The 26,572-nt window shown below is 46.8% G+C and overlaps 1 protein-coding gene across 3 annotated transcripts in view; it reads left to right on the top strand.

The window, feature by feature from the left end:
- Srgap2 (SLIT-ROBO Rho GTPase activating protein 2) overlaps nt 1-21,240 on the top strand; it is a 245,235-nt gene extending 223,995 nt beyond the window's left edge. For 2 of the 3 annotated variants that reach the window (XM_076832371.1, XM_076832370.1), the window contains exons 18-23: nt 3,872-4,096; nt 7,936-8,015; nt 10,072-10,252; nt 11,773-11,919; nt 15,522-15,846; nt 17,963-21,240. In XM_076832371.1, coding sequence (XP_076688486.1) covers nt 3,872-4,096; nt 7,936-8,015; nt 10,072-10,252; nt 11,773-11,919; nt 15,522-15,846; nt 17,963-18,346 — 1,342 coding nt within the window. In that variant the 3' untranslated portion in view covers nt 18,347-21,240. Of the gene's footprint in view, nt 1-3,871; nt 4,097-7,935; nt 8,016-10,071; nt 10,253-11,025; nt 11,920-15,521; nt 15,847-17,962 lie in introns of those variants that run through there. The other variant, XM_076832372.1, reaches the window with a different exon arrangement.
- The last annotated feature ends 5,332 nt before the right edge of the window (nt 21,241-26,572 follow it).

Below are 26,572 nucleotides of genomic sequence, written 5' to 3'. Positions count from 1 at the left end.
AACATCCCCTCTCCAAGTATACACCAGGACTCCAACATGTGAATTTGGGGGAAACACAATTCAGTCCCTGACAGAAGGAGAAAAAAATCAGAGACAGCTGGCACAGACAGCTCTGAAAGAATTTTATCATAAAGAGGAGCAGAGAAATGAGACAGTACACCTGGTACGGATGGAGGGTTAAGACAGGATTTTTTTTTTTTTTTTTATAGATGAGAGGTATTACTATATCCCTTTCAAACTTAAAATCAGGGCTGGGGTGGTGGCTCAGTGGTAGAGTGCTCACCTTCCATGCACCAAGCCCTGCATTTCAAAAATCAAAAACAACTCTGCCCCAAGCTTAATGCTGTCTCTGAGGATTTAAGGTTTTGATTTTGGGATCTAGAGTCCTCAGTTTATTAGATAATGCCTGTTGGGGAACAAAAATAGTTAGAATCCTATAAATTAATGACTGCCAAATGCCAGCAGCTCTATCGTCCATTCCCTGTTCTATATCAAAAAGCAACTGGGATATTATAATTACAGAAAATATTTGTTGAACACAACTTGTGTGCTAGGCACTGTGCTAAGTGCCTTGCATATATTGTGCCATTGTTTCATCTCCCCAACAGCCCCTTAAAGGAGGCAGAGAATTGTCCCTATTTTACAATGAAGAAACTAGGAAACTAGAACATAATTAGGGAACTAGTGGGAAGCAATGAAACCAAGATTCAAAAATCAGGCCTGTTTTACTCTAAAATCCTTGGAATGTTTTATTTATTTATTTTTTCTTTTCAATCTAGTCAAACAAATGCACGTATCAAAAAGTAAAAAATCCAGAAAAGTGCATGATGAAAAACAAATTACCATGGCAATCCCAATTGTTTCCTCCCTGCAAAACTATGATGCCATACTTTTTTAAGATGCACACAAGAGGAGGAGTTCAAATCTCCCAGGTGAATTCACTCCTGTCATAGACTCAAACTGTGGAAACACAGTAGAATTCTTACAGAAGATGGCATATATATAAGTCAGCAGCAAAAAAGAAATATACAGTGTTAAAGCAGGGAGTTGTTACCAGTGCTGTTCATCTCAGATATTTCTGTAAGAATAAAAATCCTGTGCTTTAGTGTTTGAGATCCCCACCCACCCACTCACCATACTGGGGACTGAACCTTGGGAGCGTTTAACTTCTGAGCCACATCCCCAGCCCTCTTTTCATTTTTTATTTAGAGACAGGGTCTTGCTAAGATGCTTCAGGCTTTGCTAAGTTGCTGAGGCTGGCTTTGAATTCGTGATCCTTCTGCTTCAGCCTCCTGAGCCTCTGGGATTTCAGTCATGCACCACACACCCAGCTGATGTTTGAGATCTTATACTAGCTATAGCCTCTAGAGTCTTCAAAGATTATTAACACCATGACATGTTACACAAAACTGTGTGCATTTACAAGAGAATCCCTAGTTTTTGTCTTGTTTTGTTTTGGTTTTTGGTCTGGTGGAGATCAAATCTTGCTATATTGCCCAATTTATTTAAATAAATAGTTAAGACCCACTACTTTAGCCACTAACTTGGATGTTCCCACAATGCATTGGAAGAGAGAAAGGGATCTTGGTCTGGTTTTTTAATGGGAGTCATAAAATGGGTCTAGATTCATGAGACCACAGTCCACATCCTCCTCAAGCTCACGGTCATTGTAACTATCTATGAAATGCACAGCCCTCTCCTTAGTTGGCTTCTCTACATTCCTCATCTTTCCCAGTGCTAGAGTTTGCTTCCCTCTGACCACCAGGCTTCCCAGAAACTTGTGGTTTTCTTTCATGTTACCAAAACACTGTCAGATCACACGAAAGAGACAAGGCCTTGCTGAAGCCTCCTGTCTCACCAGCCTGAGGTTAGCTTCAGTATGAGCCTGTGTTACCTCCTGTTTCAGTTCTTCCTACTGAGGTTACCAGGGTAATTATCTCTCCTGTCTCTCTGGCTTGAATTTGACCAGGAAGTACACTTACAAACTTCCTAAATCTCTAGTTCCTTTTAACTGAAGATCCAGGGAAGGATTATAAAATGAAATATTTGAGAATCTCTGTGAAAGCCAGGCACAGGAGGGCATTGCCTGTGATCCCAGCTACTTGGGAGGCTGAGTCAGGAAGCCTAAAAGTTCAAGACCAGCCTGGGTAATTTAGTTAGACCCTGTCTCAAAATAACAATTTACAAAGAGCTGAGGGGGTGTAGCTCAGTGTAGAGCACTTGCCTTATGTGAGCAAGAGCCCTGGGTTCAATTCTCAGTACCACACACATACACTCAAGGAAGGACTCCTGTGAAGCTATCCAGTCCCTGAGGTTTTGGGGATTTGTTTTTTTTGTTTGTTTGTTTGTTTGTTTGTTTGTTTCAGGGGGTTTTGTTTGTTTGTTTGTTGGTACTAGGAATTGAACCTAGAGTGCTGTACCACTAAGCTACATAACTATCCCTCCCCTTTTTAAAAATTTGTTTTTTTGAAATGGGGTTTCACTAAGTTATCCAGGCTAACCTTGAACTTACAATCCTCTTTCCACAGCCACCCAAGCTGGGACTGCAGACATGCGCCACCCCTTCTGGCTGTCCACTGAGATTTATAACCCCCATCACTAGCCTCTCTTTCATTTGACTCTAGGTCCTTGAAAACAGTGACTCTCAACTCTTTCTTCCTGTGACAGTTGTTCACATCCATTGTGCCACATCTTAGGTCCTGCAGTGACCCTCAAAGGGGCATGAGGCACATATCAGAATCTCAAGAAGAGAGAACCATTGGGTTAGAGGGAAACCAGCTTTGTAATGTGAGTCTGGATGTGGGACACATTAGAAATAAACTCTGCCCTGTTCAGAAGGACAGCTGCTGAGACAAAGGCAGCCGAGTCTTGGGCCTGCAGCTCAGCATCAGAGGGCTCTGGTTTCTTCACAGGATCTGTCAGAATCAGATGCTGGGAACTTCCTACTCAGGATCATAAGGGAAAAACTCTGCTCCTGAGTAGAGCTCGCAGCTCTTCAGGCTTGAGGGGTAGGAGATTCTAGCCCTCTGTGCCTGGACAGCAGGGAACACTGGAGACTCACCAGGTGTAACAGCTGATTGAAGGCCTTTAGGTCCTTGGCCAAGGTTGTAAGTGTGGCTGGAGCTGCTGCTGTATGAGAAGGGGGTGTTCCCAGAAAAAATAAATACCCAGTAATGAAGTCAGGCTGCATCCAGAAGAAGCCTGAGCAGATTTGAACAGCATGCTGACTTTTTCCAGAATAAGACATGAATGTAATAGTATAAGAGGATGTTATGAAAATGAAAAACAATTGCATTAGCTGTTCTAGAAAGAAATTTAATGTCTTGAGGGAATACAAAAGCTAATCAGTTGGCTACTTGTTTTTAACAAGGTTAGAGGCTTGAATAAAAATCCCTAATAATGTGATCATTTTGCTATATAATAAGGGTGCACAGCATACAATGCCTGTGTCTCCTGACCATATCATTACCAGGGAAAGCGTAGGTTCCCCATCTGATCTGGCAGCTTAGCGGGTTGGTCTGTGGGAGCCATATTCAGATCTGCAGAGTGACTTGTTCTCAATGCAGGATGGATAAGGTCAAGGGTAGGAGTGAGGGTGGAGTGGTAAGGAACATTTGAATGGTGAGCTGGAGAGAAAGGAAGGTCAGACTTCCAAGTAGGAGCCTCCACCTTACCTCTCTTTGGCTCCTAAATGACCATCCGGTGGTCACCCTCTTCTCCAGCTGACTTTCTAGAAGGCCCCTGGTGCTCAGAAAGGCAGGTGGTCATTTGTGGACCCTCTGCCTTTGCTCTTGGCAGAGACTCTGTGATTGTGTTTTCTGGGCATTCATGCGAGAGCTCTCCAGCTTGCCTCCTTTCCCTTCTCCTCCAGTTTATCACAGTTCAGTGAAGAGAACATGATGGACCCCTACAACCTCGCCATCTGCTTCGGGCCCTCGCTGATGTCAGTGCCAGAGGGCCACGACCAGGTGTCCTGCCAAGCCCACGTGAATGAGCTGATCAAAACCATCATCATCCAACATGAGAACATCTTCCCAAACCCCAGGGAGCTGGAGGGCCCTGTCTACAGCAGAGGAGGAAGCATGGAGGATTACTGGTAGGGGGCTTAGGGCTGGATGAGGGTGGGAATCACTGATGCAACTGGCATAGGGGCCAGATGGTCAAGTGAAAGTACACGGAAACCCCCAGGTCCTCCAGCCTATCACTCCTAGGCTTTTCAGGCTGTAGGGTCTGGGGATGTTTCCGGCAGTCCCCTCACCTCAGTCTCACCTATGGAGTAAGTGCCACTTCATGCCAGCTCCCTTTTTTATGAGTTCAGAGTAGTAAGGACCATTCTGAAAGATAATGACAATAACATTAATAATGATACTATTAATGCAATATTAATAGTAATATTGTGTATCAAACTGCTTCTCATTAGTCCATAATGTCCCTCAGACTTCTGTCTTATGCTATGAGGAAGACAGTCCTGAGCCCAAGGAATCCCATTTTTATTGAGAAAAGTTTAGATATGGGGCATGATTTCCTGACTGTGCCTTTGTAAGATGACGCTTTAGAATGAGTTCAGAAACTTTTGAAGAGAAAGAAGAGTAAGCTTCACTTTCAGCAGGTTGGGCAATGTCCCACCCTGAAGCAGGATTAAATTCTGTAGGGTAAGGTTTTTTTATGACCTAGCATGAGAACAGAAATCTAAAAGAAATCTCTAGGGTACATTTTTGGTAGACCCCTCCATTAGAAAAATAATGAATCATTTCCAAAAAATAGAGTCATATTTCTATGCTAGAAATGAAGTAGCTACTGCAACTGAGAGAGGCCAGTGACAGTGTATTTCAGGCAACTCTGATGATGGGGATTTAACCCTGATCTCTTTTCTCACAGTGACCATTCGTTACCCCTGTAGCTTCCCTTCCCCACCCATGATACCATTTCAGTGTTATTTTCCATCAAAGACAACTGTCTCTCTCTTTTAATCCCTAACATCCCTTACCTCCCTCTCCTCCCTCTCCCTTTTCCACCTAAATAATGTTTCAGCCTGAGCTGAAAGCACAAGCCAACCCCAATCGGATTCCATCTGAATGCAACATCTGGAACCAATTCACCAGCCCCATTGCTATTGACTGAGGTAGGGAGGAAAAGGGAGGCTCTTTACTTAATTAGAGGCCAATTGGACCACACTTCTCCCTGACCCCCACAGGACAGACTCCTGCTCAAGCAGTAAAGAAATTGATAATCTGTGCCTCTGTGAACATCCTAATGCAGTGACATCCCTGAGTCCACTCCTCTCTGCTATACTGCAGATTCCAGGTCTGGGTCTGAGCTGGAGAACCCTCAGACGGCCCGCTGACAGATAATTTGTGGTGACTAGGGAGGGTGGTCAGTTGAGGTCTCAGGCTCTGGCTGGTGAGCTCCAGGAAGCTGTCCTTATGCATATAACTTGAAAACTTGATTTTCCCCTTTGTATATAAGTAGTGAAAAGCTGTGGATGGTGTGTTTCAGTTCTTGCTTTACCTGTCTTTGAAAATCAGGCAGAACATCTGCCCTCACTTCTCAAATATCAAACTACTTGGGCTGGGGGTGTAGCTCAGTGGTGGAATGCTTGCCTAGCATATGTGAAGCCCTGGGTTCAACCTCCAGCTCCGCAAATACCTGGGGAACAGAACCCCCATTTCCCCTCAGTCCCCAACCAGGGCAGCAAACAGAGCCTAAAAGGTGTTCTCCTAGGTAGGCACCTTCCTCCAGTTTTCTTCTCAGCCTCCTCTGTTTGGTCTGTCATTAATTAACAGTCTCTAGAAACACCATAATATTAGTCAGGGACATTACCTGACATCATAACCCAAATGGGAAGCCTCAGACCAATGGCAGCAAGGAGCAGGATTCTGGGACCTTGGGATGAGGGACCATCGGGCTATGAGCCTCACACCCATGTGGAAGTTCCCAGCCTCTCCTCTTTCTTCTTTGGGAAGAGAAAGAAGTGCAGCAAAGTAAGCTAAGATGATAAAGGAGGTGAGCCCCAAGAACTCTAAAGAATGGCCAGGAGATCAGGACCACAAGGGAGAAGGCACCAGCCACTTGCCTCCCACAGCTGTGGACATGAAGAGCAAACCTATTTAAATGTACTTCCCATTCTGAAACTGGAACCTGGTTCTCTAGGACTGCCTGCTAGCACATGATGGGGTCCTTCTGGGGACCTCCAGTATTGAAAAGGGTGGGGATCAGGGGTATTGTTAGGGGTGATGGATCAAATGAGAGAAGCATGGAATTTTATGGCTGGAAGAGAACTTTAAAAGCATCATCTTGCCTTTAAACAGTCCAGAGATTTTCAAAATGCATCCAGGTCCCATGGGACTGGTTAGAAATGCAGATTCTCACCAGATGGATGGAGTGATGCATGCTTATAATGCCAGCCATTTCGAAAGCCTGAGAATCCAAGTTCAAGTCCAGCCTGGACAACTTAGAAAGACCCTGTCTCAAATAAAAAATAGAAATGGCTCGGATGTAGCTCAGTGGTAGAGCACTCCAACTCAATTGCAGACAAAAAAAAAGGAAAGAGAGAAAAATGCAAAGTCTCCAGCTTCAACTAGACCTGGTGATGCAGAAACTCTGAGGATGGGACAGCTCTTTTTTAACAAGCCTTCCAAGGCTCCCTGAAATTCAAGAACTGTGACCTTAGTGAATGACCATGTAAATGAACCTCCATCCTGTGTGCCCCTGCCTCCCCCACCACAGTCACCACCCAGGGTTTCCAAGATGTCACCAAACTCATCAGAAGGTTTTGAAGCACAGAAAAGGGTGAGGAATTTGTGCCTCTATTTTTTGACAGAGAGGAATCCTTACTGATATTCTCCCAGAATGTCCTGTGGAATTGATAAACCTTCTTGGAACTGACTTATTCCATCAGGGGTGTCCTGAATTGGTCACCTAAAGTTTTTGAGGAACTTCCTGGGACCATAGAACCTGTGCCCACAGGAAGAGAGTGTCCGCAGAGCCAGAGATAGAGTCTGTGTGGCCAGGCTGTGAGGTTGGGTCTTCTATAGTGCCTAAAAAGGCTCTCTGATTACCTCCTACTGCTGGAGGAGGAAACCTCAGACACTAATAGGGTTTTCTTTACTTTTCAAGAAGTAAGATCTCCCGTCGGCTCTGAAGTCCCTGAACCGGGAGATCAGGAGTAAAGTTACTATCTCCCTGGCCATTCCCAATTCTCTACCCTGCATGGTGAATTTTTTTCAAGATCTTGACCTGACTTTCATCCCCTGTCATCTTTCAGAATTTAATCCACAGCAGATTCTTCTTTCCCGTTCTTGTTTTCCACCCACGCCTATGGCTCACTTTCTCACCACTACACAGGCTAACCCACAAAGCAACCTAGGGACATCAAGCAGAAGGAGAAAGAAGGAAAGGTAGTGCTACATACCCTTCTATGCCAAATGCTTCACTAGATTATATCATTGACTCCTCACCCAACTCTGAGGTAGACAGATCGTTTTCCTTCAGTGTATGGATGAGGCGACTATGATTTAAAGAGATTAAGTACTTGTCCAGGGTCACACTGCTATCAAGCGTCAGAGATGATTTTTGGATCCAGATATATCTGATGATAAAGTCCAGTACTCCCTTCCACCAGGCTCCCTCCTTGAAAACCAGAAACAAATTCACATAGAGAAACAACTCCTTAAGAAGTTGAGTAGTTCTGCATTTTCTAGAGAATTTATTTGATAACTTCAAAAGAGTTTCCATTTGTCTGGAGATAGTCTACATCCGAAATAATCTCAAGTGGTTTTTGTAGCAGGAGCTGGAGCAGAGAACCTCTAGGGGTATATATTGTCTGCTGTGTATATTTAGAGCATATGACCCCTTTGCTCCAAGGAGGCTGTATTAAGGGAATGAGAACTTTGTAAGCAGATGCTGACATCCCAGTTACTGTCCCTTCTGTTGCAGTGATAGCCCTCATGGAGAGACTACCTCGGCTGAAGACTCAACCCAGGATGTGACCGCAGAACACCACACAAGTGATGACGGTACGGGGCCTGGCTTCCTGGTCAGTGGGGCTACCAGGGGTAAAGCAGGGAGTGGTTATGTGTCCTGTGACCCTGATGAACTTTCCTGCCCAGCAGTTCCCTGGCTGCTTTCCTGTCTGTCCTATCTCCCTTCCTTAGAGGGACATCCTCAAATAGAATAGTCTCTGTATTTGAGCACAAGTGAGAAACTAGACTTTTTTGTAGCCCTTCAGTCTTCTTCCCCTGCCTCCCAACTCCTTGTCTAGCCCAGTCCTAGTCCCTTATCACAGCCCAGACTCCTCCCAAGTAGTTGGAGACCAAAGTGAAAGCTCATTTGAAAAAACAGCAAGCCTAGGGGATAGAGAAGTTAGATGCCAGGAGCCAAGGGGAGTGAGCCAGAGGGGAGAGGGAGTGAGGAGAAACCACATGCTTGCAGCCGGCCCACTGGAAAAACTGACCCTGTCCACAGCACAGACATGAGAGCGCTGAGCAGCCCGGTGGGTGCACATCCAGGAGTGGAATGCTCAGCTGTCAGCCGCCAGCCCTTGGCTATGCCCGTGATTTATTAGGGCCTGTTCAGCCAGCACATTTTCTCTGCTTCCAACAGTTCCGTACCTCCATTTCTGGATCAGTTGGGCTCTGGGAGTCTCAGCAGCTGACAAGGGGCCTCAGAATTTTCTGGGCATAAGAATTAAATGGCAGAGTCTGCAAAGTTTTGCCTGTTCTCTACCTTGCTGGGAATTGTGCAATTCTGGGCCAACTTTCAAAGGAGAAGAAAATTAGAGCTGCTTATTTATACCCCGATGTGAGAAGAAGTAGTGTGGTCATTTGCCATGTTCTGAAGGGAATGGGTGAACTAGGGATTTACCACTGGACTCCAGCTACCTCGAGCCTGCACTCTTGGAGGCTCAAGAGATACTGTCACTTGATCCTCATGAAACAGACAGGACCACAGTTTTTTAGTTGAGAGATGGAGGCCAGAGGGGTCAAGTGACATACTGAGACTTTGGAGAACTGAGATTGGGATGCCTAGATGGGCCTTCTCTGCTCAGCCTGCTGTGGTGAAATCTCCAGTCCTCCTAACCCCAGCAGACTCCCTAGCCAGAGCTCATCCAAGCATGCTTGTTTTGAATCAGCCTTTGTCTCTACTACCCAAAGTATCTGACTCTCAGGTGCTAGGTTTCCACTATCTAATCTCTACCTGCAGCCTAGAACAAGTAAAGATAATGATAACATTGACTAATGTACTCATACACAGTGCTAAGCATCCCTCTGAGCACTTATACAAATTGTACTTCATTGGCTCCTCTCAACAACTTCACAAAAAAGGCACTATTAGCCCATTTCACAGATAAGGAGTCAGAAGCCCCACACAAAAGTAGAAACCCATTGCATTCATAAATAAACCCCTTTTAATTTTTTGAATTACTTTTACATGCATTTTTTACAAAACACATTTCCATGTTCTGCTCCTCAGAAAGTTGATTGGTTAAGTATTTTCTCTTTATAAAGACTAAAAACTCATGTTCTACTGGGGATGATAAAATTACTTAAAATGTAGTATAATTATTGGAGTGATTATATAATCAAAAGATAAATAAGTCTTTAAAATATAGTACAAGTTTGGGGGGGGGTTGTTTGTTTTTGTAGCAAGGATTGAACCCAGAGTCTCTTAACCACTATGCCAGGTCCCCAGTCCTTTTTTATTTTTTATTCAGAGACAGGGTCTCACTGAGTTGCTTAGGGCCTCAGACTCTGGGATTACAGCTGTGTGCCACCACACCCCACCAGTGCAAGTTTGATGACCTGAATCATCATAAAGAAGAATCAACGTAAAGGGTTATGTTTACACCATAGAAGTTGCCAGAGAAAGCAGTGCCTTAGTGTGTTTCATCAGGCAGAGAGAAGGGGATTCCTGGTGGAAGAGACAGACCATGTGCATGGGCGTCACATGCTTCGTATATCACCCCGGGTTATCTCCCACCACAGAGCTGGTCCAGCTCATTGGGCTTTTCCACCAGTTTCCTGAATCTGTAGGTCCCAACAATACATGTTTCCTTCTTTTCTGCCCTCTCAGAGTGTGAGCCCATCGAGGCCATTGCCAAGTTTGACTACGTGGGCCGGACAGCCCGAGAACTGTCCTTCAAGAAGGGGGCATCCCTGCTGCTTTACCAGCGGGCTTCTGATGACTGGTGGGAAGGCCGGCACAATGGCATCGACGGACTCATCCCCCATCAGTACATCGTTGTCCAAGACACGTACGTTGGGCCCTGGCACCTTTGTGGTGGTCCCAGGCAGCACTGTGGGAGTGAGATGTCAATTCCAGAGCCATGGGAGCATGAGGGAGACCACCCCAAGGGAAACCAATGCAGTTCCAAGGTTTACAGTTCCTTAAAGGGGGTCCCACCCCAACTCCATGGAGAATTTTTTAAATCTCTCCACTTTTTGTTTCCTTTTTAAGTCACCCCCTGATCCATTTGGTTTAGAGACCTTCCGGCCATTGCTCATCCACATTTATACCTGATGAGTGATAATGTGGACTTTTTATTTGTCCACATACATTTCCTTTTTTGGAAAGATTAGGATGGGGAAACATTTTCACTTCTCTGTCCTTCTTTTAAGGAAATATGGGCACCCCATCTGCTGAGCTATTGGTGGCACTTTCTTACCTGTAAATGAAAATGAGGAGTTACTTTCTAGGAAAAATGTGGCTTAACCAGCTTTGTGGAAGTGACCTAGTTCACTTAACCTGGATGAGGTTGACTTGGGGAAAGATGGGGCAAACAGGGGAAAGGATGTCAGGAAACCATGGTTGCTCATTGGATCAACTGTATCCAGTGAGGTCCCAGAGAGATCTCGTTGGATGGGCTATTCCCAGTCTTTGAAGCAGTGTCTCCTTAGCAGGAAATAGTATCCCCTGTGGCCCACCCACACCTGCCTCCCTGTCCCTTGCCCTGCCTCCGCCCCCATTCATTTCCCCCAGATACAGTGTCACTGTTTTTAGTCCTTCCCTTAATATTATTTTTTAAAGGTTGATATCCTGAGTGAGACTACACCCTCCCAGCCTCTCCCTGGCTCGTTCTGCGGGGAAATCCTCCCTGTGTTGATAACATCGCAAACCTGGTGGCGATCTTTGCGTGGACAGTACCCTCCCAAATTTAGCATTATGACTTCACTACAGGATGGAGAGAAGATGAATTGTGGGGGAGAAGGGGCTTTCTTTGTCATCAGTAGCCAGAGGGGCCAGGAGAGCAGTGGAGAGACCTGGGACCGGCTTGGACGCTCTAAGCGAGGCTAGATGTGCTGCGACAAAAGTGTGGCCCTGTGGCCATGTCCTGCCTCAACGCCGGCATCTCCAGAGCCACCGCAGAGCTGACTGTCCTTACCCGGCAGTGCTCGAGACCTCAGCAGATAAACCACAACCTGGACTTCTGCCTCCTTCAGGAGGTGGCCCCCAGCACGGCCACCCCAGGAAAGCAGCATGGGGTAGAAGGCAGATGCCTCGAAGCCAGGTGTCCCCTAGCCAAGCTCTCCTGAGGAGCTAAGGATCCCACGAACTCAGCGGATTATTTATTTTTATTTAAACAACCTGACCCTCCGAAGGCCTTTAGGTTTCCTCGCCTGTGCTCACAGAGCTCGCCCCGCTAGGTGTCGCTGCTGCCTCAGAGCCGTGTGGGGTCGCGTGTGTGTGTCGGGGGGCCATCTTGCCGATTTAACACTGCTTTTTGTGTTGTTGTTGTTTTCCCTCCTCCCTGCCTGCCTGCCCCTTCTCCCCCAGCGAGGACGGTGTCGTGGAGAGGTCCAGCCCCAAGTCTGAAATTGAGGTCATTTCTGAGCCACCTGAAGAAAAGGTGACAGCCAGAGCGGGGGCCAGCTGTCCCAGTGGGGGTCATGTAGCCGATATTTACCTTGCAAACATCAACAAGTAAGCTCTGCTTTTCATTTTCTGCTCCCCTGTACAACGCGCACCACCCAGCCTCACCCCTGACCTCACCCCTCCATTACCGCAATGCGTGCAGGGCTCCCAGCTCCCCGGCCTAATGCTTTGCATGTGTTCATTGCTGCTGCAAGGCGACAGGCCTGTGGAGACTTGCACAGGCCTGGGGACAGGCCAGGTCTCCAGCTAGCTGCCCTCATGCTGTGGAAGGGTGTTCTACTATGTGTTCCCTCAGTGTCTGTCCACCCAGACCTTCCTGGTATATGGCTAAAACTTTGGCCAAAACTTTGGTCACTATATGCAACTTCATTTTCTACTATTTCTTAGAGGTGCCTTCTCTTTTCCAATTCTTACTCAAATAATAGTGTGCGATGTCTTTCTTCACCCTTGTTTGTCTGAAGATTCAAAGTCTTGTGTGTCTTCTGCCAGGCTGATGTTATGCCAGGTGGACTTTAGATTTCACGTGTCTTGTTTCTCCCCCTGTCCTGCATTCACTCCTTTGGAGGAGAGAGTAGCACTGTGCCCCCAGGAAAGCTTTGTTCTGAGCTCTTTATTCATTGTGTGACCCCTAGTGCCCTTTTCTTCTGCCCTTTCACACCAAGAGAAATAATATTCCTTTTTTTTCCACCCCCTGTTGCTTCAGCCCTGTGTATTAGCATCCCTAGCAATCCCCTTGCAGATGCCCACCTCTGTCCAGCAGGCTCTTACCTCTGACCCCCAGCTTTCATTGTGCCATTAGCAACATCCTGGGGTTTTAACTCCACCCACTCCCAAGCTGGCTGTCTAGAGGGATTCCACGCCCCCGCCTGGCCTGCGTGCTGCTGCCTCCCCAGGAGGCATTCATGTTATTGGAGAACTAATCTCATCTCAAGGGGCCAGACAACAAGTCCCAAAGCCTACAGACCTCTTTCCGCCAGACCCTGAAACTTGGCCCAGAGCCAGCAGGATGACAAGCCCCAGGGCGCTCCTGATGAATATGGATTGGAGATGATGTACAGTTTTTATTCCCCTCTGGCTTTGGAGGAATGAAATGATTTGCACTTTGAAAACCTGTTAACGTAGCCTCTGGACACTGAGACTGGAAGGAGAATAAAAGATGCTTGTTGTTTTTAAACTACACCAGGTTACCAGATCTCTTGGCTTTCTTCCAACCAGACGGTAGCAGGGGGAGTGGTTGGGACACGTGGCTCTTTTCCATCTCTTTTACCCTCAAGTTCATAAAGTAGTTTATTCAGCTCACTTACTCTGTGTACTTATAATTTAATTCAGGCCAGTAAAAAATTGAGGATTTTATACTTCCCTCCAGCATACTGCCATTCTGGGAGGGCAACTAGTAAAAAATAACTGTGAGCTAATCACATTTTTCTCCTTATTTACAAGTCTATGTTAATTATAAGCCTATACTCATAAGGTTGTAAGCTTATTATTAAGCCAGAAACCAAGGCAGGGTTGGTGGAGGTAGTCAGATATTTAGTTAGGTACTTTAAAAAAAAATTGGGGGGGGGCGCAGTACCAGGGATTAAACCGAGGACCTCTCACATTCTGGTCAAGTGCTTTACCACTGACTACATTCACAGACCTAGGTACATATTTTTAAGACATCACATTATATTTGATGTCACTTGTACAAAAGAATTATAGAGAGGGATGACAGAAACAGTCTAAGAGGAACATCTGGTAGAAAGTCAAAGTGGTTCCCTTGAACTCCTTACTTAGTAGTATCAGAATCTCATGATGAAGTTCTTAGAGAACAAGCCTCTGTCACCATGGCCTTCCCAGGCCTACCCAGACACCAGCCAGTCAGTTGGTGTCTGAAGGACAGCCCCCAGCATGGCTGGCCCCCAGGAATTAGTCTGTGCCTCCTCGCCCCATCAATCCTTCCAAGCTCCTTCCATTCCTTGAGTGCCCTGGGTTCTCTCTCCCCCTCCGCCTTCACATCTGCTGACCTCACAGGTCAGCTCCTCCTCTCCCTTCAAGACTCATGCCAAAGATTTGCCTCATGGGGGAAGCCTTTCTGACACCCCTGATTTCCCCAGGGCTGAGTTAGATGCCCTTGGTCTGCACCCGAAAAGTGCTTAACTGGTTCCACACTGAGCTCTCTGGAACCAACAACTCTTGTCTTGCTCATCTTTATGTCCCCAGGGCCTGACTGGGGACACTGTGTGCTGCAGTCACTCCCGTAAATCTGCCTGTTCAGCAGATTTAAGCTTGTGAGTCAGCCATCCTTGAATGGAAAGAGAAAATCAGAAAGGAGTTATTAGGGTGTGGCATTTTGATTTAACTGCGCACATTTATTAAGCATCCGCTATTGTGCTGAGCAGAGGTACTGGCTATTCAGAGCCAAATAAGACATGGCCCCCAGTGTCAGAGCCACCGTCTAGCAAGGTAAAGACTGTATGGAGCTGTAGCTAAAAAGCAGAGCTGTGGATGCTCTGAGGAGCAGGGGAAGGAGAGAGCCATTATTTCTATAGTTGGAGTTAGTGATGTCAGAGAAAAAATTTTGCAGAGGTGGGCTCATTTCAGAAGAGCTTTCTAAGAGTCTGAGAATATCCTTTTTCCACTTGAGAACAGCTGACTCATGAGGTTAGAAATGCCGAGCAGGCAGATATTACATAGAACGGCTGCGATGTACCAGGTCTCCGGCTAGGCTTCAGGTCCACAAAGATGAGGGAAACCTCAGCAATGAACACAACCAGGACTGGCTTAGAGCACCAGCCCTGCCTCATAGACTCCCTTCTCTGCAGAGTCTTGCCTCACCTCCTTCCACCCCAGTCTCCCTTAATAGATTCAAAATCAGAGCTGCCCAGCTGCTCTCTGAACCAGCAGCTTCATGGCTTCTTAGATTAGGTCCTTTAAAATCCGATTCCAAGACAAAATGAAAATATTTAGTATCAGGCAACACCCATAGAAGATTCTGCCAAGTCATTTCATTCAAGAGCTTTAGTGGTGTGAAACAGATTGGCCCAGAGTGAGGGTTCAGCCCAGCACTGGGTGACATAGGAGTCATGTGGATATCTTTCCACCCGAAAAAAATGCACACACTGGGCCCTGAGTCTGCAACATTGAAGCCGCTTGAAACATCTGTCCCATGTCTGCAGAATAAGCACCATCAACCTCTTGCCTCAGCCCAAAATGATTACAGTCTTGCTGTAGTTGGATGAAGAGACAAGCTAAAATTTGGAAGTGTTAACTGTCCTCTTCCCATCTATTGCCCACTTCCTTGGTGATGGTGAGACATTTCCTACCTGGGGCATTAGGTTTCTGTTCAAAGCAGGTAATGGAGTGGGTCTTTCCATGATTCTTTCTCCCATCAAAAATATTCCCTTAATCAGAAGTTTTTTTCTGACAGCACCTTTCAGAACTCAAAGCCCAAACCTCCAAGTAAGTATCCATTTTTCCTTTGCCCAGGTGGGGGTGGCAGGGGACAGACACTTTGAAGGCCAAAGAAGGCGGAATTGAGGAGAAAGGGGGCTCTGTGTGCCTCTCCTTCCAGAAGTCCCTTGGTGCCAACATCTGCCCCTCTCACCCATCCTATCTTCCTTGGAGCCAGGGCTCCCTGATCACCCTGCCCTTTCTGTTTGTGATTGAAGGCAAAGGAAGCGTCCAGAATCTGGGAGCATCCGGAAAACATTTCGGAGTGACAGCCATGGGCTGAGCAGTTCCCTGACTGACTCCTCCTCCCCGGGGGTGGGGGCTGGCTGCCGCCCGTCCTCCCAGCCCATCATGAGCCAGAGTCTCCCCAAGGAAGGGCCAGATAAGTGTTCCATCAGTGGGCATGGGAGCCTCAATTCCATCAGTCGCCACTCATCCCTGAAAAATCGGTTAGACAGTCCACAGATCCGGAAGACTGCCACAGCAGGAAGGTCAAAAAGCTTCAATAACCATCGGCCCATGGACCCTGAGGTCATTGCACAGGTAAGTGCTGGCTCCTGAACAAGCGGTTAGCATGAGTCCACACCTGTCACTACCACTTGGGCAGTTCATGTTAGTTATGACAGGACCTGAGACAGAATGATGCTTTGTGCCTTCTATTCAGGGACTCTTGGACATGTGGACCTGATAAGACCATTTGCCCAGCCATTGTCTGTCCCTCTCTGCCTAGCAAGAACTTGAAGACAAGAGCAAAAAAATCTGGTTTCTTGTTCATAACCTATTTGCAAGCCTACTCATTTTAAAATGAGTGAGAGTATTTTGATAGAACATTCGGCCCAATTTGTGGGTTTTAAGACCCTGGTAGACTTTCATGAAGCTACCTGAGAGTTCAGGCTTAGAAACAGTTCTGGCTCTATTTGTATATCTCTGCTCATTCCCCTTATTCCATTTCCTCAAACTGATCTGAAATGTAGTCAGTAGATGATCGGTCCACAACCTGATTCTGGTCTTAAATACTCAGAAATATTCTGACACTGGAAGCTCAAGTACTAGAAAGGTTTCCAGCCACAGGCGCCAAATGCAGGGGGACCTGAACTCCCTGATTGTAGGGTCTTCCTTCACGTCTGTACCGCACTGATGACTCTCTGTTTTCCATGAAATTAGAGATCCAACCCCATCTCTAAAAATCCGACTACCCGGGCCACTCCAGCCAGTTCTTTCAGACGTCTCTCCCAACTATATAATTTTCATTAGACCAGGTAGGAACTAAGGGCTCATTGTTGCCCTCTGTGTCTCAACTGGGTTGAGATGCTCCTCACCCATCCTCCAGGGGCAATAGCGGCTGGTTGTGGTCTCTATTGATTTTGTTGGTGCTCTGCTTAAGGAACTGTACTGGTTAGCCCAGTGTTGAGCTCTGGGCCTGAGATGTCTTGCTTTGCTGGCCTTCTGTTCTGTGCCTGTGTGCCTCCTGTAGGCAGGCTGCCTTGCCCCATGGGAATCCTCCCCAGTCCTTCCTTTTCCATACATTAATAGGAATGTCAGAAAAGCTGCACAGTGGGAAAGACTCTAGTTGCAGAGTGAGACCGAGGTGTGAGAGCATTTAGAAGATTTGAGAGAGCTGAGGATGTGGCTCAATGGTGGAGCGCTTGCCTTGCATGTGTGAGGTCCTGGGTTCAGACCCCAGTACTGGGAAAAAAAAAAAAAAAAAAAGTTTGAGAGTGTCATAGGGATAAGTGAAACTGAATCACAGTCAAGAGAAAACATGGAAACATGGATCACTCCATAGGAGAAAGAAACTTTAATGGGGGACTTTGCTTGGAGCATCCAATCTTTCATATGAGTTTCATCCCAAGAAGGAGCCCTAGTGGTGGTTTGGGTGCCAGACACAAGTTTGTGGGGAGGGTGGTGGGGAGTTAGGAGGTCTTCCTGGGAGGCAGCTGGCTTACATAAAAAGGTTCTTTGGTTCTTTAATCCTGGGCTAGGACTGCTATTTCCTAAGATCTGGAGTGTTCCATTGATTTGCAGGTGATTCACCTATGTGGGCTTTGGCTCCCCCTTCTGGCTACTCTTTGGTTCCCCTCTCATGGTGGTGGGTAGAAGGAAATGGTTTCAGTTTGGACACCCATGATTGAAGGGTGGGGATTGTCCTGATTAATCTAGGCTTTGGGACTCTACCCTGCCCCGGAGGAAGAAGGACTAATCCTCTTAACCTTTGGCATTGAAGTTCAAGAAAATAAAGATCATACTTCATCTCTACCCCTCTTTAAAAATTATTTACTATATACACTTTCAAACATACACAAAAGTAGGGAGGATTGGATAATAAATCTCTGTGTGCTTACACCCCAACTCCTGGCCACTCTTAGTTCTTCCACCCCCAGGATTATATATATTTTATGCATAAAAGCCAAGAACTCTAGTTAAAAATCAGCTCCACCACTCTTTCTACAAGGAAAAAAAAAATTCATGACAGTAAAAATCTCTCTGTCTCCCTTTCCCTACATTCTGAGCATTCATACGTTCAAGGAGTTTGGCCAAGTCAAATAATCTAGACATTTTATAGTTGGTTTCTTCGTGACTTGGCCTATCCAGTTGAAATAGGATCCTTGGGGACTTGTCCCTTTATTTGTCTCACCTCCTACTTTTTCCTGGTTTGCAGGATATTGAGGCAACAATGAACTCTGCCTTGAATGAGCTGCGGGAGCTGGAGAGGCAGAGCAACGTCAAGCACACCCCTGATGTGGTCCTGGACACCTTGGAGCCCCTCAAAACCTCCCCAGTGGTGGCCCCCACATCAGAGCCCTCCAGCCCCCTGCACACCCAGCTCCTCAAGGACCCTGAGCCTGCCTTCCAGCGCAGCGCCAGTACTGCTGGGGACATCGCCTGCGCCTTTCGGCCTGTCAAGTCTGTCAAGATGGCTGCCCCAGTCAAACCACCAGCCACGCGGCCCAAGCCCACCGTCTTCCCCAAAACAAATGCCACTAGCCCTGGTGTCAACTCATCAGCTTCCCCACAGTCCACTGACAAGTCTTGTACTGTCTGAGGGGTATAATTTAATTGTTCTAGACAAGGGGACTATAGGGACTGACTGTTATTAAAATCTTCCTATTTAACTAGCTTGGGGACTTCAGTTGAAAAATTAGATTCTAAGTTGTTCTTGCAGGAATTAGCCTCCCCATCTCCCAAAACCTTGAGAATGAAGCCCTCGTTACCGCCTTTCCCTTCCCTTCCCATCGCCCTCTGCTTACCCCAGTCGTCGTAATCCAGCCAGCTGCAGTATGTACCGTTCTTAGGTTAGCCGGAGACAGAGTTTTTCATTATCAGGTCACTGTGAAGTCTGGCAAGGCAAGTCATGAGGACATGAACTCGATCTCAGTCCCCTTGGACCACAGGGGATGCCTTGACCAGGTGTTTGGCCCCGGCCTCCAGCTTTCAGTGGCATCTTATTTTGGGTACTGATTATTAAGAAGCATATATAATGCATTCTTCATTTTACACACACACACACACACACACACACACAGGTTTTTCTAGTCTCTGGCACGTGTTGCTTCTCCCTCCTGGTCAGTCTCTTTGTAAGTTATTATATGGCAGTTCATATAAGAGCCACCAGGGGTCTCTGTTTCCGTTACAAACTTTGTTCTGTCTGGGCCAGAGAACTTAGCATTTGAAATCTCTCCAAATTTAGCAGGATGGGACTTTTCTGTAATCTGTGTTGGGGTGGGGACTTTCTCTCTGTCTTCTTTCTATTGCTGTGAGTTGGTCACTGGTGTTTGCTTTTGCTCTCCTCCATCCTGTAGAAGTACATCCCAATCTTATTAAGGAGCTTTTAAAAGGTTTTTTTCTGAATGTATAGACTTTTCTTGGGGTTCCTGTCATTGTCTCTGATGGACCATTTTCCATTTAAGACATTTTCCTATATAAGACAGTTTTATAGCTGGTTCCTTTTAGAGTAAAGAGTCTTAAAGTTTTATTGTGTTTATGGCAGGTTTGAAAAAGGTAAGAAATGGGTCCTTCTTCCACTTTTTTCGGGCACTTAAAGCATAAAATTCATTATTCTATTTAAAAATTAGGTTCCATTTTGCCAATCCAGAAATTTTCCCCAAAAGTAAACTTATTTTACATTTACCCCTTGGTTTGGTTATTTTATAAGGTCTCTCTCCAGGGACCAACAGGGGCATGTAGAGCCCTAGTTAGATTAAAGAGAGACCCTACCCCTGGACCAGTTTTCATTTATTTAAACAGGATAAGTAAGGGAACTTTTGACTTCACAGGCTCTATAGTCTTCCCAAGGCCAGAATCTAAAGAAAATTAAAAATCAGATGCTGCATCTTTTGGCCCTTTTCCTGGTTCCCCTCCAAAATGCAAAACTGATTCCCTTGTTTGCTCTAAACCTGGTGCATATGGTCTTGGTTCCTCTGCCCCAGGAATACCAGGACTGGGGACATCCATATCGCAGGCTTGTAAGTCGAAGCTATTTAAAGCTGAAACTCATTCCTCCTCTTTGTTTTCTAGCTTGAAAACCCCATTTTTATGTTAGCCTTATGATTTTCTGTAGTCCAGGAGAGATGGTGGATTACCATTCAGTAGTAAAATCAGAGTGTTCTTGTCTTTGACCTAAAAGAGATCCTTTTTGGACCAACATGTGCAGTTGGTAGTTGGATCTATGGAAAGTGGTAGGTGTTTCTCATCCTACTGAAGGGAAAGGGGAGCCTGGGGGCAGGGTGGGGGGCACTAATGAGAAGGATAATCTGGACCCCAGAGAACTCTAGAACCCCTTCAGGAAAGCGAGTCAGCCTGTAAGAAGCAACCCACAGTCCTTTAGATTTCAGTCTTTGTTGCTCTTTAGTAGCCTGTTCTTGTCTTGACCTCAATTTCACAGGTTCTAAGTCAAGGGGGCTTTCACACCTAAGGATCTATTTCCTTACTGAAAATAAAGATCCACCCTTCACTTGACATTCCTTTTAATCCAACTGAACAAAATTGGTTCTCATACTCGCTCTTTCCCCCTCTCTCCAAAACCCTCCCTTCTAAGAAAGTAAAAGCAAAGCTTTCTTAATGACAGCATTTTGGGCCTGTTCTGTTGCTCTTGCCTTATTTCTCTTTCAACCCTGTACATGAATTGTGTTTGCCATCCCCTTGGTCAGTGTCCATCTGCTGATTTGCATCATGAACTGAACAGTGTGAGTGGTCACCTACTAAACCCAACTCTGGGAGCCGAGCTGTCTTCCCCATCTCTGGTGCTCCTGACACCTGCGAGATGGTCCTGTCGAGAGGACTAGGAACCATTAGGAGGAGAGTCCTTCTCGGCAGAGCTTACTGCAGTCAACTGGAATTGAGGTTGCACACTGTGATTTTACACCGAAAAGCCAAAAGGAGCTGGTCACCCAAGGCCTGGGGAGACCAGTTGTCCTCAGATCCGCTTGCTGAAACCAGCATGATGCTTCAAAGAGCCCCGCTCTGCCCCTTGTGGCATGGATCCTTTTCCTGGTGTGGACTTTGAAGGGTCAGTCTTTGAGGAAAGGGGTGGGGGCGGCCACCAGCATCCCAATTTGGAAAATAGAGGAGTTTGCAGCCAGCAGCCTGTAAACTGGAAACACTGGTCTCAGCCAACCTCCTCAGGGCGCCCTGGTTTCTCCCCAAGGAGGTGAGGAGCAGTGACACCAGCGCCAGGAGGAACAGACCACTGGAAGGGCTGGTGTCCATGGACTTCACGTTCAGAAGAGAAGTTAGATCTTCCAGGGAATCGCAATGTTGTGGCGTCTGACTTGTATGTCACGTTTGTGTAAAATGGTATATTCTTTAAAATAGTGTTGATAACTGGAATATTGTATGTATGCTTGGAGATGCTTTGTGTGAACCTAAGACTGTCACTCAACAGATGTTGGATTGGGGAAAATCCAAAGCACAACTTCAAAATAAAATACATTTTTAGGTTTCGATGCTGCAGTTCATATCCCCTTCCCCACTCCCTGCAATTTCTGAATCAGGAATACAGCGACCCAGAAAGAATTGTGATTTGTTCATGCAAACAGCCTGCCAGGCAACCGGAGGGATGAGGTGACCTTAGATCCAGTCACCTTCTCTCTCCCCAACCAAGACACAGCAGCGTTACATTTAGAAATGTGGATTTTCTCCCCACAGCATTTCCATTTAGCACAAGTGTGCGACTTAAGAGGTTTGTAAACCACTGGGCAGTCTGTTGCCATGAGAACCATTTCCTTCCTCCACCTTCCCTGTTATCAGTGAGGACTATTCTCATTTCTATCTTTAGTCAGAATCCCCCACTTGGAGGAACGAGGCCTAAGACGTTGATTGGAAATTTTGTCAGCTAAGGGAAGCCAGAGGTTCTTTTTCTGCCACAACCAGAGCCCTGAGTCCTTTTGCCATTGGCCCATCCCTGCATCTGGGGGAAGGGCTAACCAACATATCTGACTGCTGGAGGGGTGGAGGATACCAGGCCTGCTTTCTCTCCTATAGATTTGGATTTAACAAAGTCAAAGGGAAAAGTTATTCAAAGGTAACAATTTAATGCTTCCTGGCCATGAGATGAATAGTTTGAGTCTACCATGCACTCCTGCCTGGGTGTGCTGTCAAAGGCCCAAAGCAACTGATTGTAGACTGGCTCCCTGGAGGCTTCACTTCCTACAAGAGGAGGAACTGGGTCTGCAGGTAGGGTATTCTTTGGTGTTTTTGTTTCGGTGATAGCGGGATTGAACTCAAGGGTGCTTTACCACTGAGCCACATCCTCACCCTTTTTAATTCTTATTTAGAGGCAGGGTCTCACTGAGTTGCTTAGGGCCTCATTAAGCTACTGAAGCTGGCTTTGAACTTGCCATCCTCCGGCTTCAGCCTCCCCAGCTGCTGGGATTACAGGTGTGAGCCACCCTGCCCAGCACCTTCATGGTCTTCTAGGGATTTGATCACTGCCATCTGCTAGTTGTATACATCTTGTATTCAGCTCTATCATGCCCTTCCAACCTGATGCCTCTCCCACCTCTCACTTAAATGGAATAGCTACATCTTGAGATTCTCTTGCTGGACACTTGGCCTTGGGAAGGTCAAAGCTGAGGCTGCTTCACCACCTTGTGATATGAATGAGTCCCTCCTCCCAGCATAGGTGGATGGAGGTAGAGTGGGGGTGGGGGACTGGAGCACCTGTGTAGCTAGGAGGACCAAAGAGACTTTAGAGAGTCCTAAGGTAAAGGCTGAGCTTTGGATCCTCTTCTATATATTCTGACAGAAGCTTGATGAAAGTGGGGGAGGGGCACTGAACAATCTAAAAAACAATCCCATTTCACCTAGATTTAAACCAGAAAAGGAGACCAGGTGGGTATTAGTTTAGGAAACAGTATCAAAAGATTATCCAATCTAAACCATGTATGGTGGCACATGCCTGTAATCCCAGAGACTCAGGAGGCTAAGGGAGGATTGGGAGTTCAAAGTCATCCTCAGAAATTTTAGTGAGGCCCTAAACAACTCAGTAAGACACTGTCTCTAATAAAATATTAAAAAGGGCTGGGAATGTGGCTCATTGGTTAAGTGTCCCTGGGTTCAACCTCCAGTACCAAAAAAAAAAAAAAAAAAAGAGAGACTAGCTAATCTAAATGTTTATTTAGTTATAGGAAGTTTCCTTTTACCCAGAAATTAACCCTGTCAGACTACATATGACAAAGACTCAATAACTAGCCATCTGACAAACTTTAAGCCTCTCCCTTCTACAAGCATCGCCATACAGTATTGCCTAGGAAAAACAGGACCGGAGCTAGAGAGGAAAAATGTGTTAATACATGATAAGCAAAAGAAGCAACATGACAAGATAACACGAGTGCTGGGGTGGGTCAAGAAGACCATTGTGGCAGGAAGGGAGTGTTGTTAGGAAACCAAGAATTCTGCCTGGGCTGGCAAGACTGAGGTGACTTGTACACATCGGTGTGGAACTCTCAGACTCTTGGCTATGGGGATCTGGAGTTTGGGGGAGAGATCCTACCTGAAAACAAATTTAGGAGCTACTACCTTATAGATGTATTCAAACTCTTGAGAGTCCCTGGAAGAATCTGAAATGAGAAGGTCCCAACAATTAGAAATCCAGCAGGAGAGAAGGACCAAAAGAGACAGAAGAAGCAAGGCATGGGGAAGTAGGTGGCTGGGAGAACATTTATCGCAGAAACCAAGAGAAGGCGGTGTAGACCAGGAGAGAGGGACCAACTTGAGTGCCAGTGGGGTAAAGTGAGACTGGCATAGAAGGCAGTGACCTGGACAAGAGTATTTTAGTAGAGGAGAAATGAATCTAGGTGGTGTGGATTGAGCAACAATGAGAGGGGAAGGGAGTTGGGAAATCTCAGCAGCTCAGCAAATGGGAAGCATCAAGATTGGTGAGAGGACCAGGTTTTTGTCCCCCAGATGGACAGAGCTGAGGCAGTTCTGCTTTATGAGCAGGACACAGCAGGACAGGAAGAAGGAGTTTGATGGAGAGAGGGGTGGGTTATAGGGACTAGGTGGAGGGGTGGCTGGGCCTGTCTCTTGGGAGGGAAGGCAGGTGTGGGTAAAGACACAGGCAGTGTGGATGTGGGGCGAGGAAGTTTTTATTGCTGCTTTTATTTCAGGGAAGTTGAAAGCAAGGTCTTTGACTGAGAATGTGGCAGGGAATGGTGCAGAGGAGGCTTGAAGAGTCAAGAAAATGAGGAAGAAGGATGATGCAGGATGGCTCAGGGGCCAGAATTCTCCCACAGCCCCTTCCCCACAGCCTAGGGGCACCAGGTCTGTCTTCAATGTCTGTCCCTCCTTCTGCAACAAAGCTTCTGGCCAGAGCTGACTCCTGGAGATGGCAGGGAGCAGGGCTCTGAGGCTTTGTTACACCTGCCCCTGTGGGGCTCCCCTTCCATATACTGCCCTAGTTCTTCCCTTTAAGGCACTACACAGGTAAGTCTGCTGGGAAAAACTGGTGTGGGCCACGAACGGACAGGGAAAAAAAAAAAATCTCTTTTTTTCTTTATTTCGGTGGTTTTCGTGTTTAGGGCCTAGCCTCATGCACACTAAGCACAGGCACTACCACTAAGACCCCAGATCCTATTTTTTTTTTTAAAGGATGGGGTCTGTCTGTATTGCCCAGGCTAGCCCTGAACTCCTGGGCTCCAGTGATCCTCCCTGCTTGGCCTCCCAAGTAGCTGGGCCTACAGGCACACACCACCAAGCCCAAAACAAGTTAATTTCTTTTCAGAGCCTACCAGGTCAGGTCCCAGGCACTTCATCTCATTATGCTTCACACCAACTCTTTGAAAAAGGTTGAGTGACTTGCTCAAAGTCATTGTCTCTTGCAAGGGAAGGCACAGCCAGATGTCAGCCTCTGGGCTGATGTGGCTAACTCTCGCCCTTCCCTCCACACCACTGCTTTGCAGATGGTCCATATGAGATTCCTTCCGCCCCCAGAGCTGCCATCAAGAAACCCACCCCCACCCTGCTAGCCCTTCCTATCTATGGTCCTTGGGCTACCTTTGAATTGCCACTTCTATTTCTATGATTCCTCAGAGCTACTTGGGAAAATGCAGTGAGGCCTCTTAGACTTCTCAGTCTTCTCTCCAGGAGGCCTGCATGTTCCAGCACCTCCCCAGACAAAATAGCAGCCACGCTGCCCAGCCAGGGCTCATTTCTTCATCTTGTCCACACAGAGCATGTGTCCCCAAAGGGATGCCCCATGAAGCTTGATTTGCCTCTAGCCCGGATCCACCTCCCCCCTTCTTTTCACAGTGCCTGAACAAGTTACCAGGCACACTCTGCCCATCATTCTGCACCTCTGCACAGTCCTCTCTGCCTCAAACTCCTTACCTCCAACTCTCCCTTCTTTAACTCCCCTCTTTCCAAAGTCGGGTCAAGCAAACCTTCTTGACTGGTCAGTCCTTCTTGACTCCCTGCTGTCCCTCTTCTAAGGGCCACCAAATCACCATCTGCTGAAGTATATACGTTAGCACATATAAAGCACTCCCAGACCCCTCGGAGGACACCTAATTCTCCCCTTTGCATCCTGAGCACATAGTGTCTGCTTTACAATGGTGCTTTACGGTTGCAATTGAAGCTGCTAGAGACACTGAAAGAGACTGGGCTTGCTAGAGAGAGGAAAGTAAGAGCGCTGATTCATCAGGGGAAAATATGTAGCATTTAGCTTATAACGCAATCTTCAGTGGCCTAAAACAAGTTTGATTTCTCACTAAAGCCAAAGGTCCCCTGTTGGCCGGCAGGGGGCGCTGTGCTTGAGAAAGTAATCAGGGACCAGACTACCAAGTTTAATACAATCTCCTTGCCAGAGGAGACGAGCTCTAGGGGGTCTTTCAGCAGCAACTAAATGCTTTGATTGGGATGTCACCTGATTCTCTTCTTCCCCAGTCACAGAGCCAAGGAAGTTCAATTTTCCCATATGTCCAGCAGGAATACAGGGTGGAGCACTTGGCTCTCAGGAGCATTCCTCCTGGCTCTGCTATGAAAACCCACAGCTGCCTTGTTATCAAGTAAATCATGTTATCAAGTAGATTGATCTGAGCAGGAGGCAGTTTGCTCTTGCTCCTGAGCTGGTGTCTCTGTGGTAGGGGTGTGGCTGGCAGAGGAAACCACCAGGTGTGGCCATGGGAAAGTCCCTCCAACATTCTATAGAAACATGGAATTTCCTGGTTTTAACCATTTCTTATTCAACTGCTATCTCAGAGCTGATCAGAGCAGCACAGACCTCTCCAGCTTCCCAGGACATTTGATTCTAGGGTACTGGGTCCTGTTTGGAAAGCTGGCATACCTGCATTCCAGCCCAGCAGTCTGTGAAGATTATGGTCCAATAACTAAATGTGTGTGAGCTTCAAAACCTTCAATGCCTGTCTGAAACACGCTGTCCAGTCTCCCAGGCTTTTGTGGATTTACTGTTCTGTCTTCCATAAGCCCAAGGAATGTGTGCACCCTCATGCTGTGGCTGAGAAAGTGGATTGGGAGGGGTTGTATGCTGTGCTCCAGGTCACACTGGAGTACTTGACTTGGGTTCCAGTGTTGCCCCTGGGCCTCTGTGTGTTCCTGGGAAGGCAAGTCAGATTCGACTTCTCCTAGAAGTGGCAAGGTACACTTCCTGGACCTCCCTGGGGCTCTTGGGTGTGGGAACTCCATCTTCCCAGCAGCTCTCTACTTGGTTAACTTGCCCAACCTGCTCTGGGGATTCTAGGTAGAGACCTGAAATTCCCTGCTCCAGTGAACTGCAGGAGGTGCCAAAACATGACCCAGTGGCCTGCCACAGATG

This window comes from Callospermophilus lateralis, chromosome 13, assembly GCF_048772815.1.
Source record: "Callospermophilus lateralis isolate mCalLat2 chromosome 13, mCalLat2.hap1, whole genome shotgun sequence".
Lineage (NCBI taxonomy): Eukaryota > Metazoa > Chordata > Mammalia > Rodentia > Sciuridae > Callospermophilus > Callospermophilus lateralis.
This window is presented reverse-complemented; position numbering and strand designations above follow the sequence as displayed.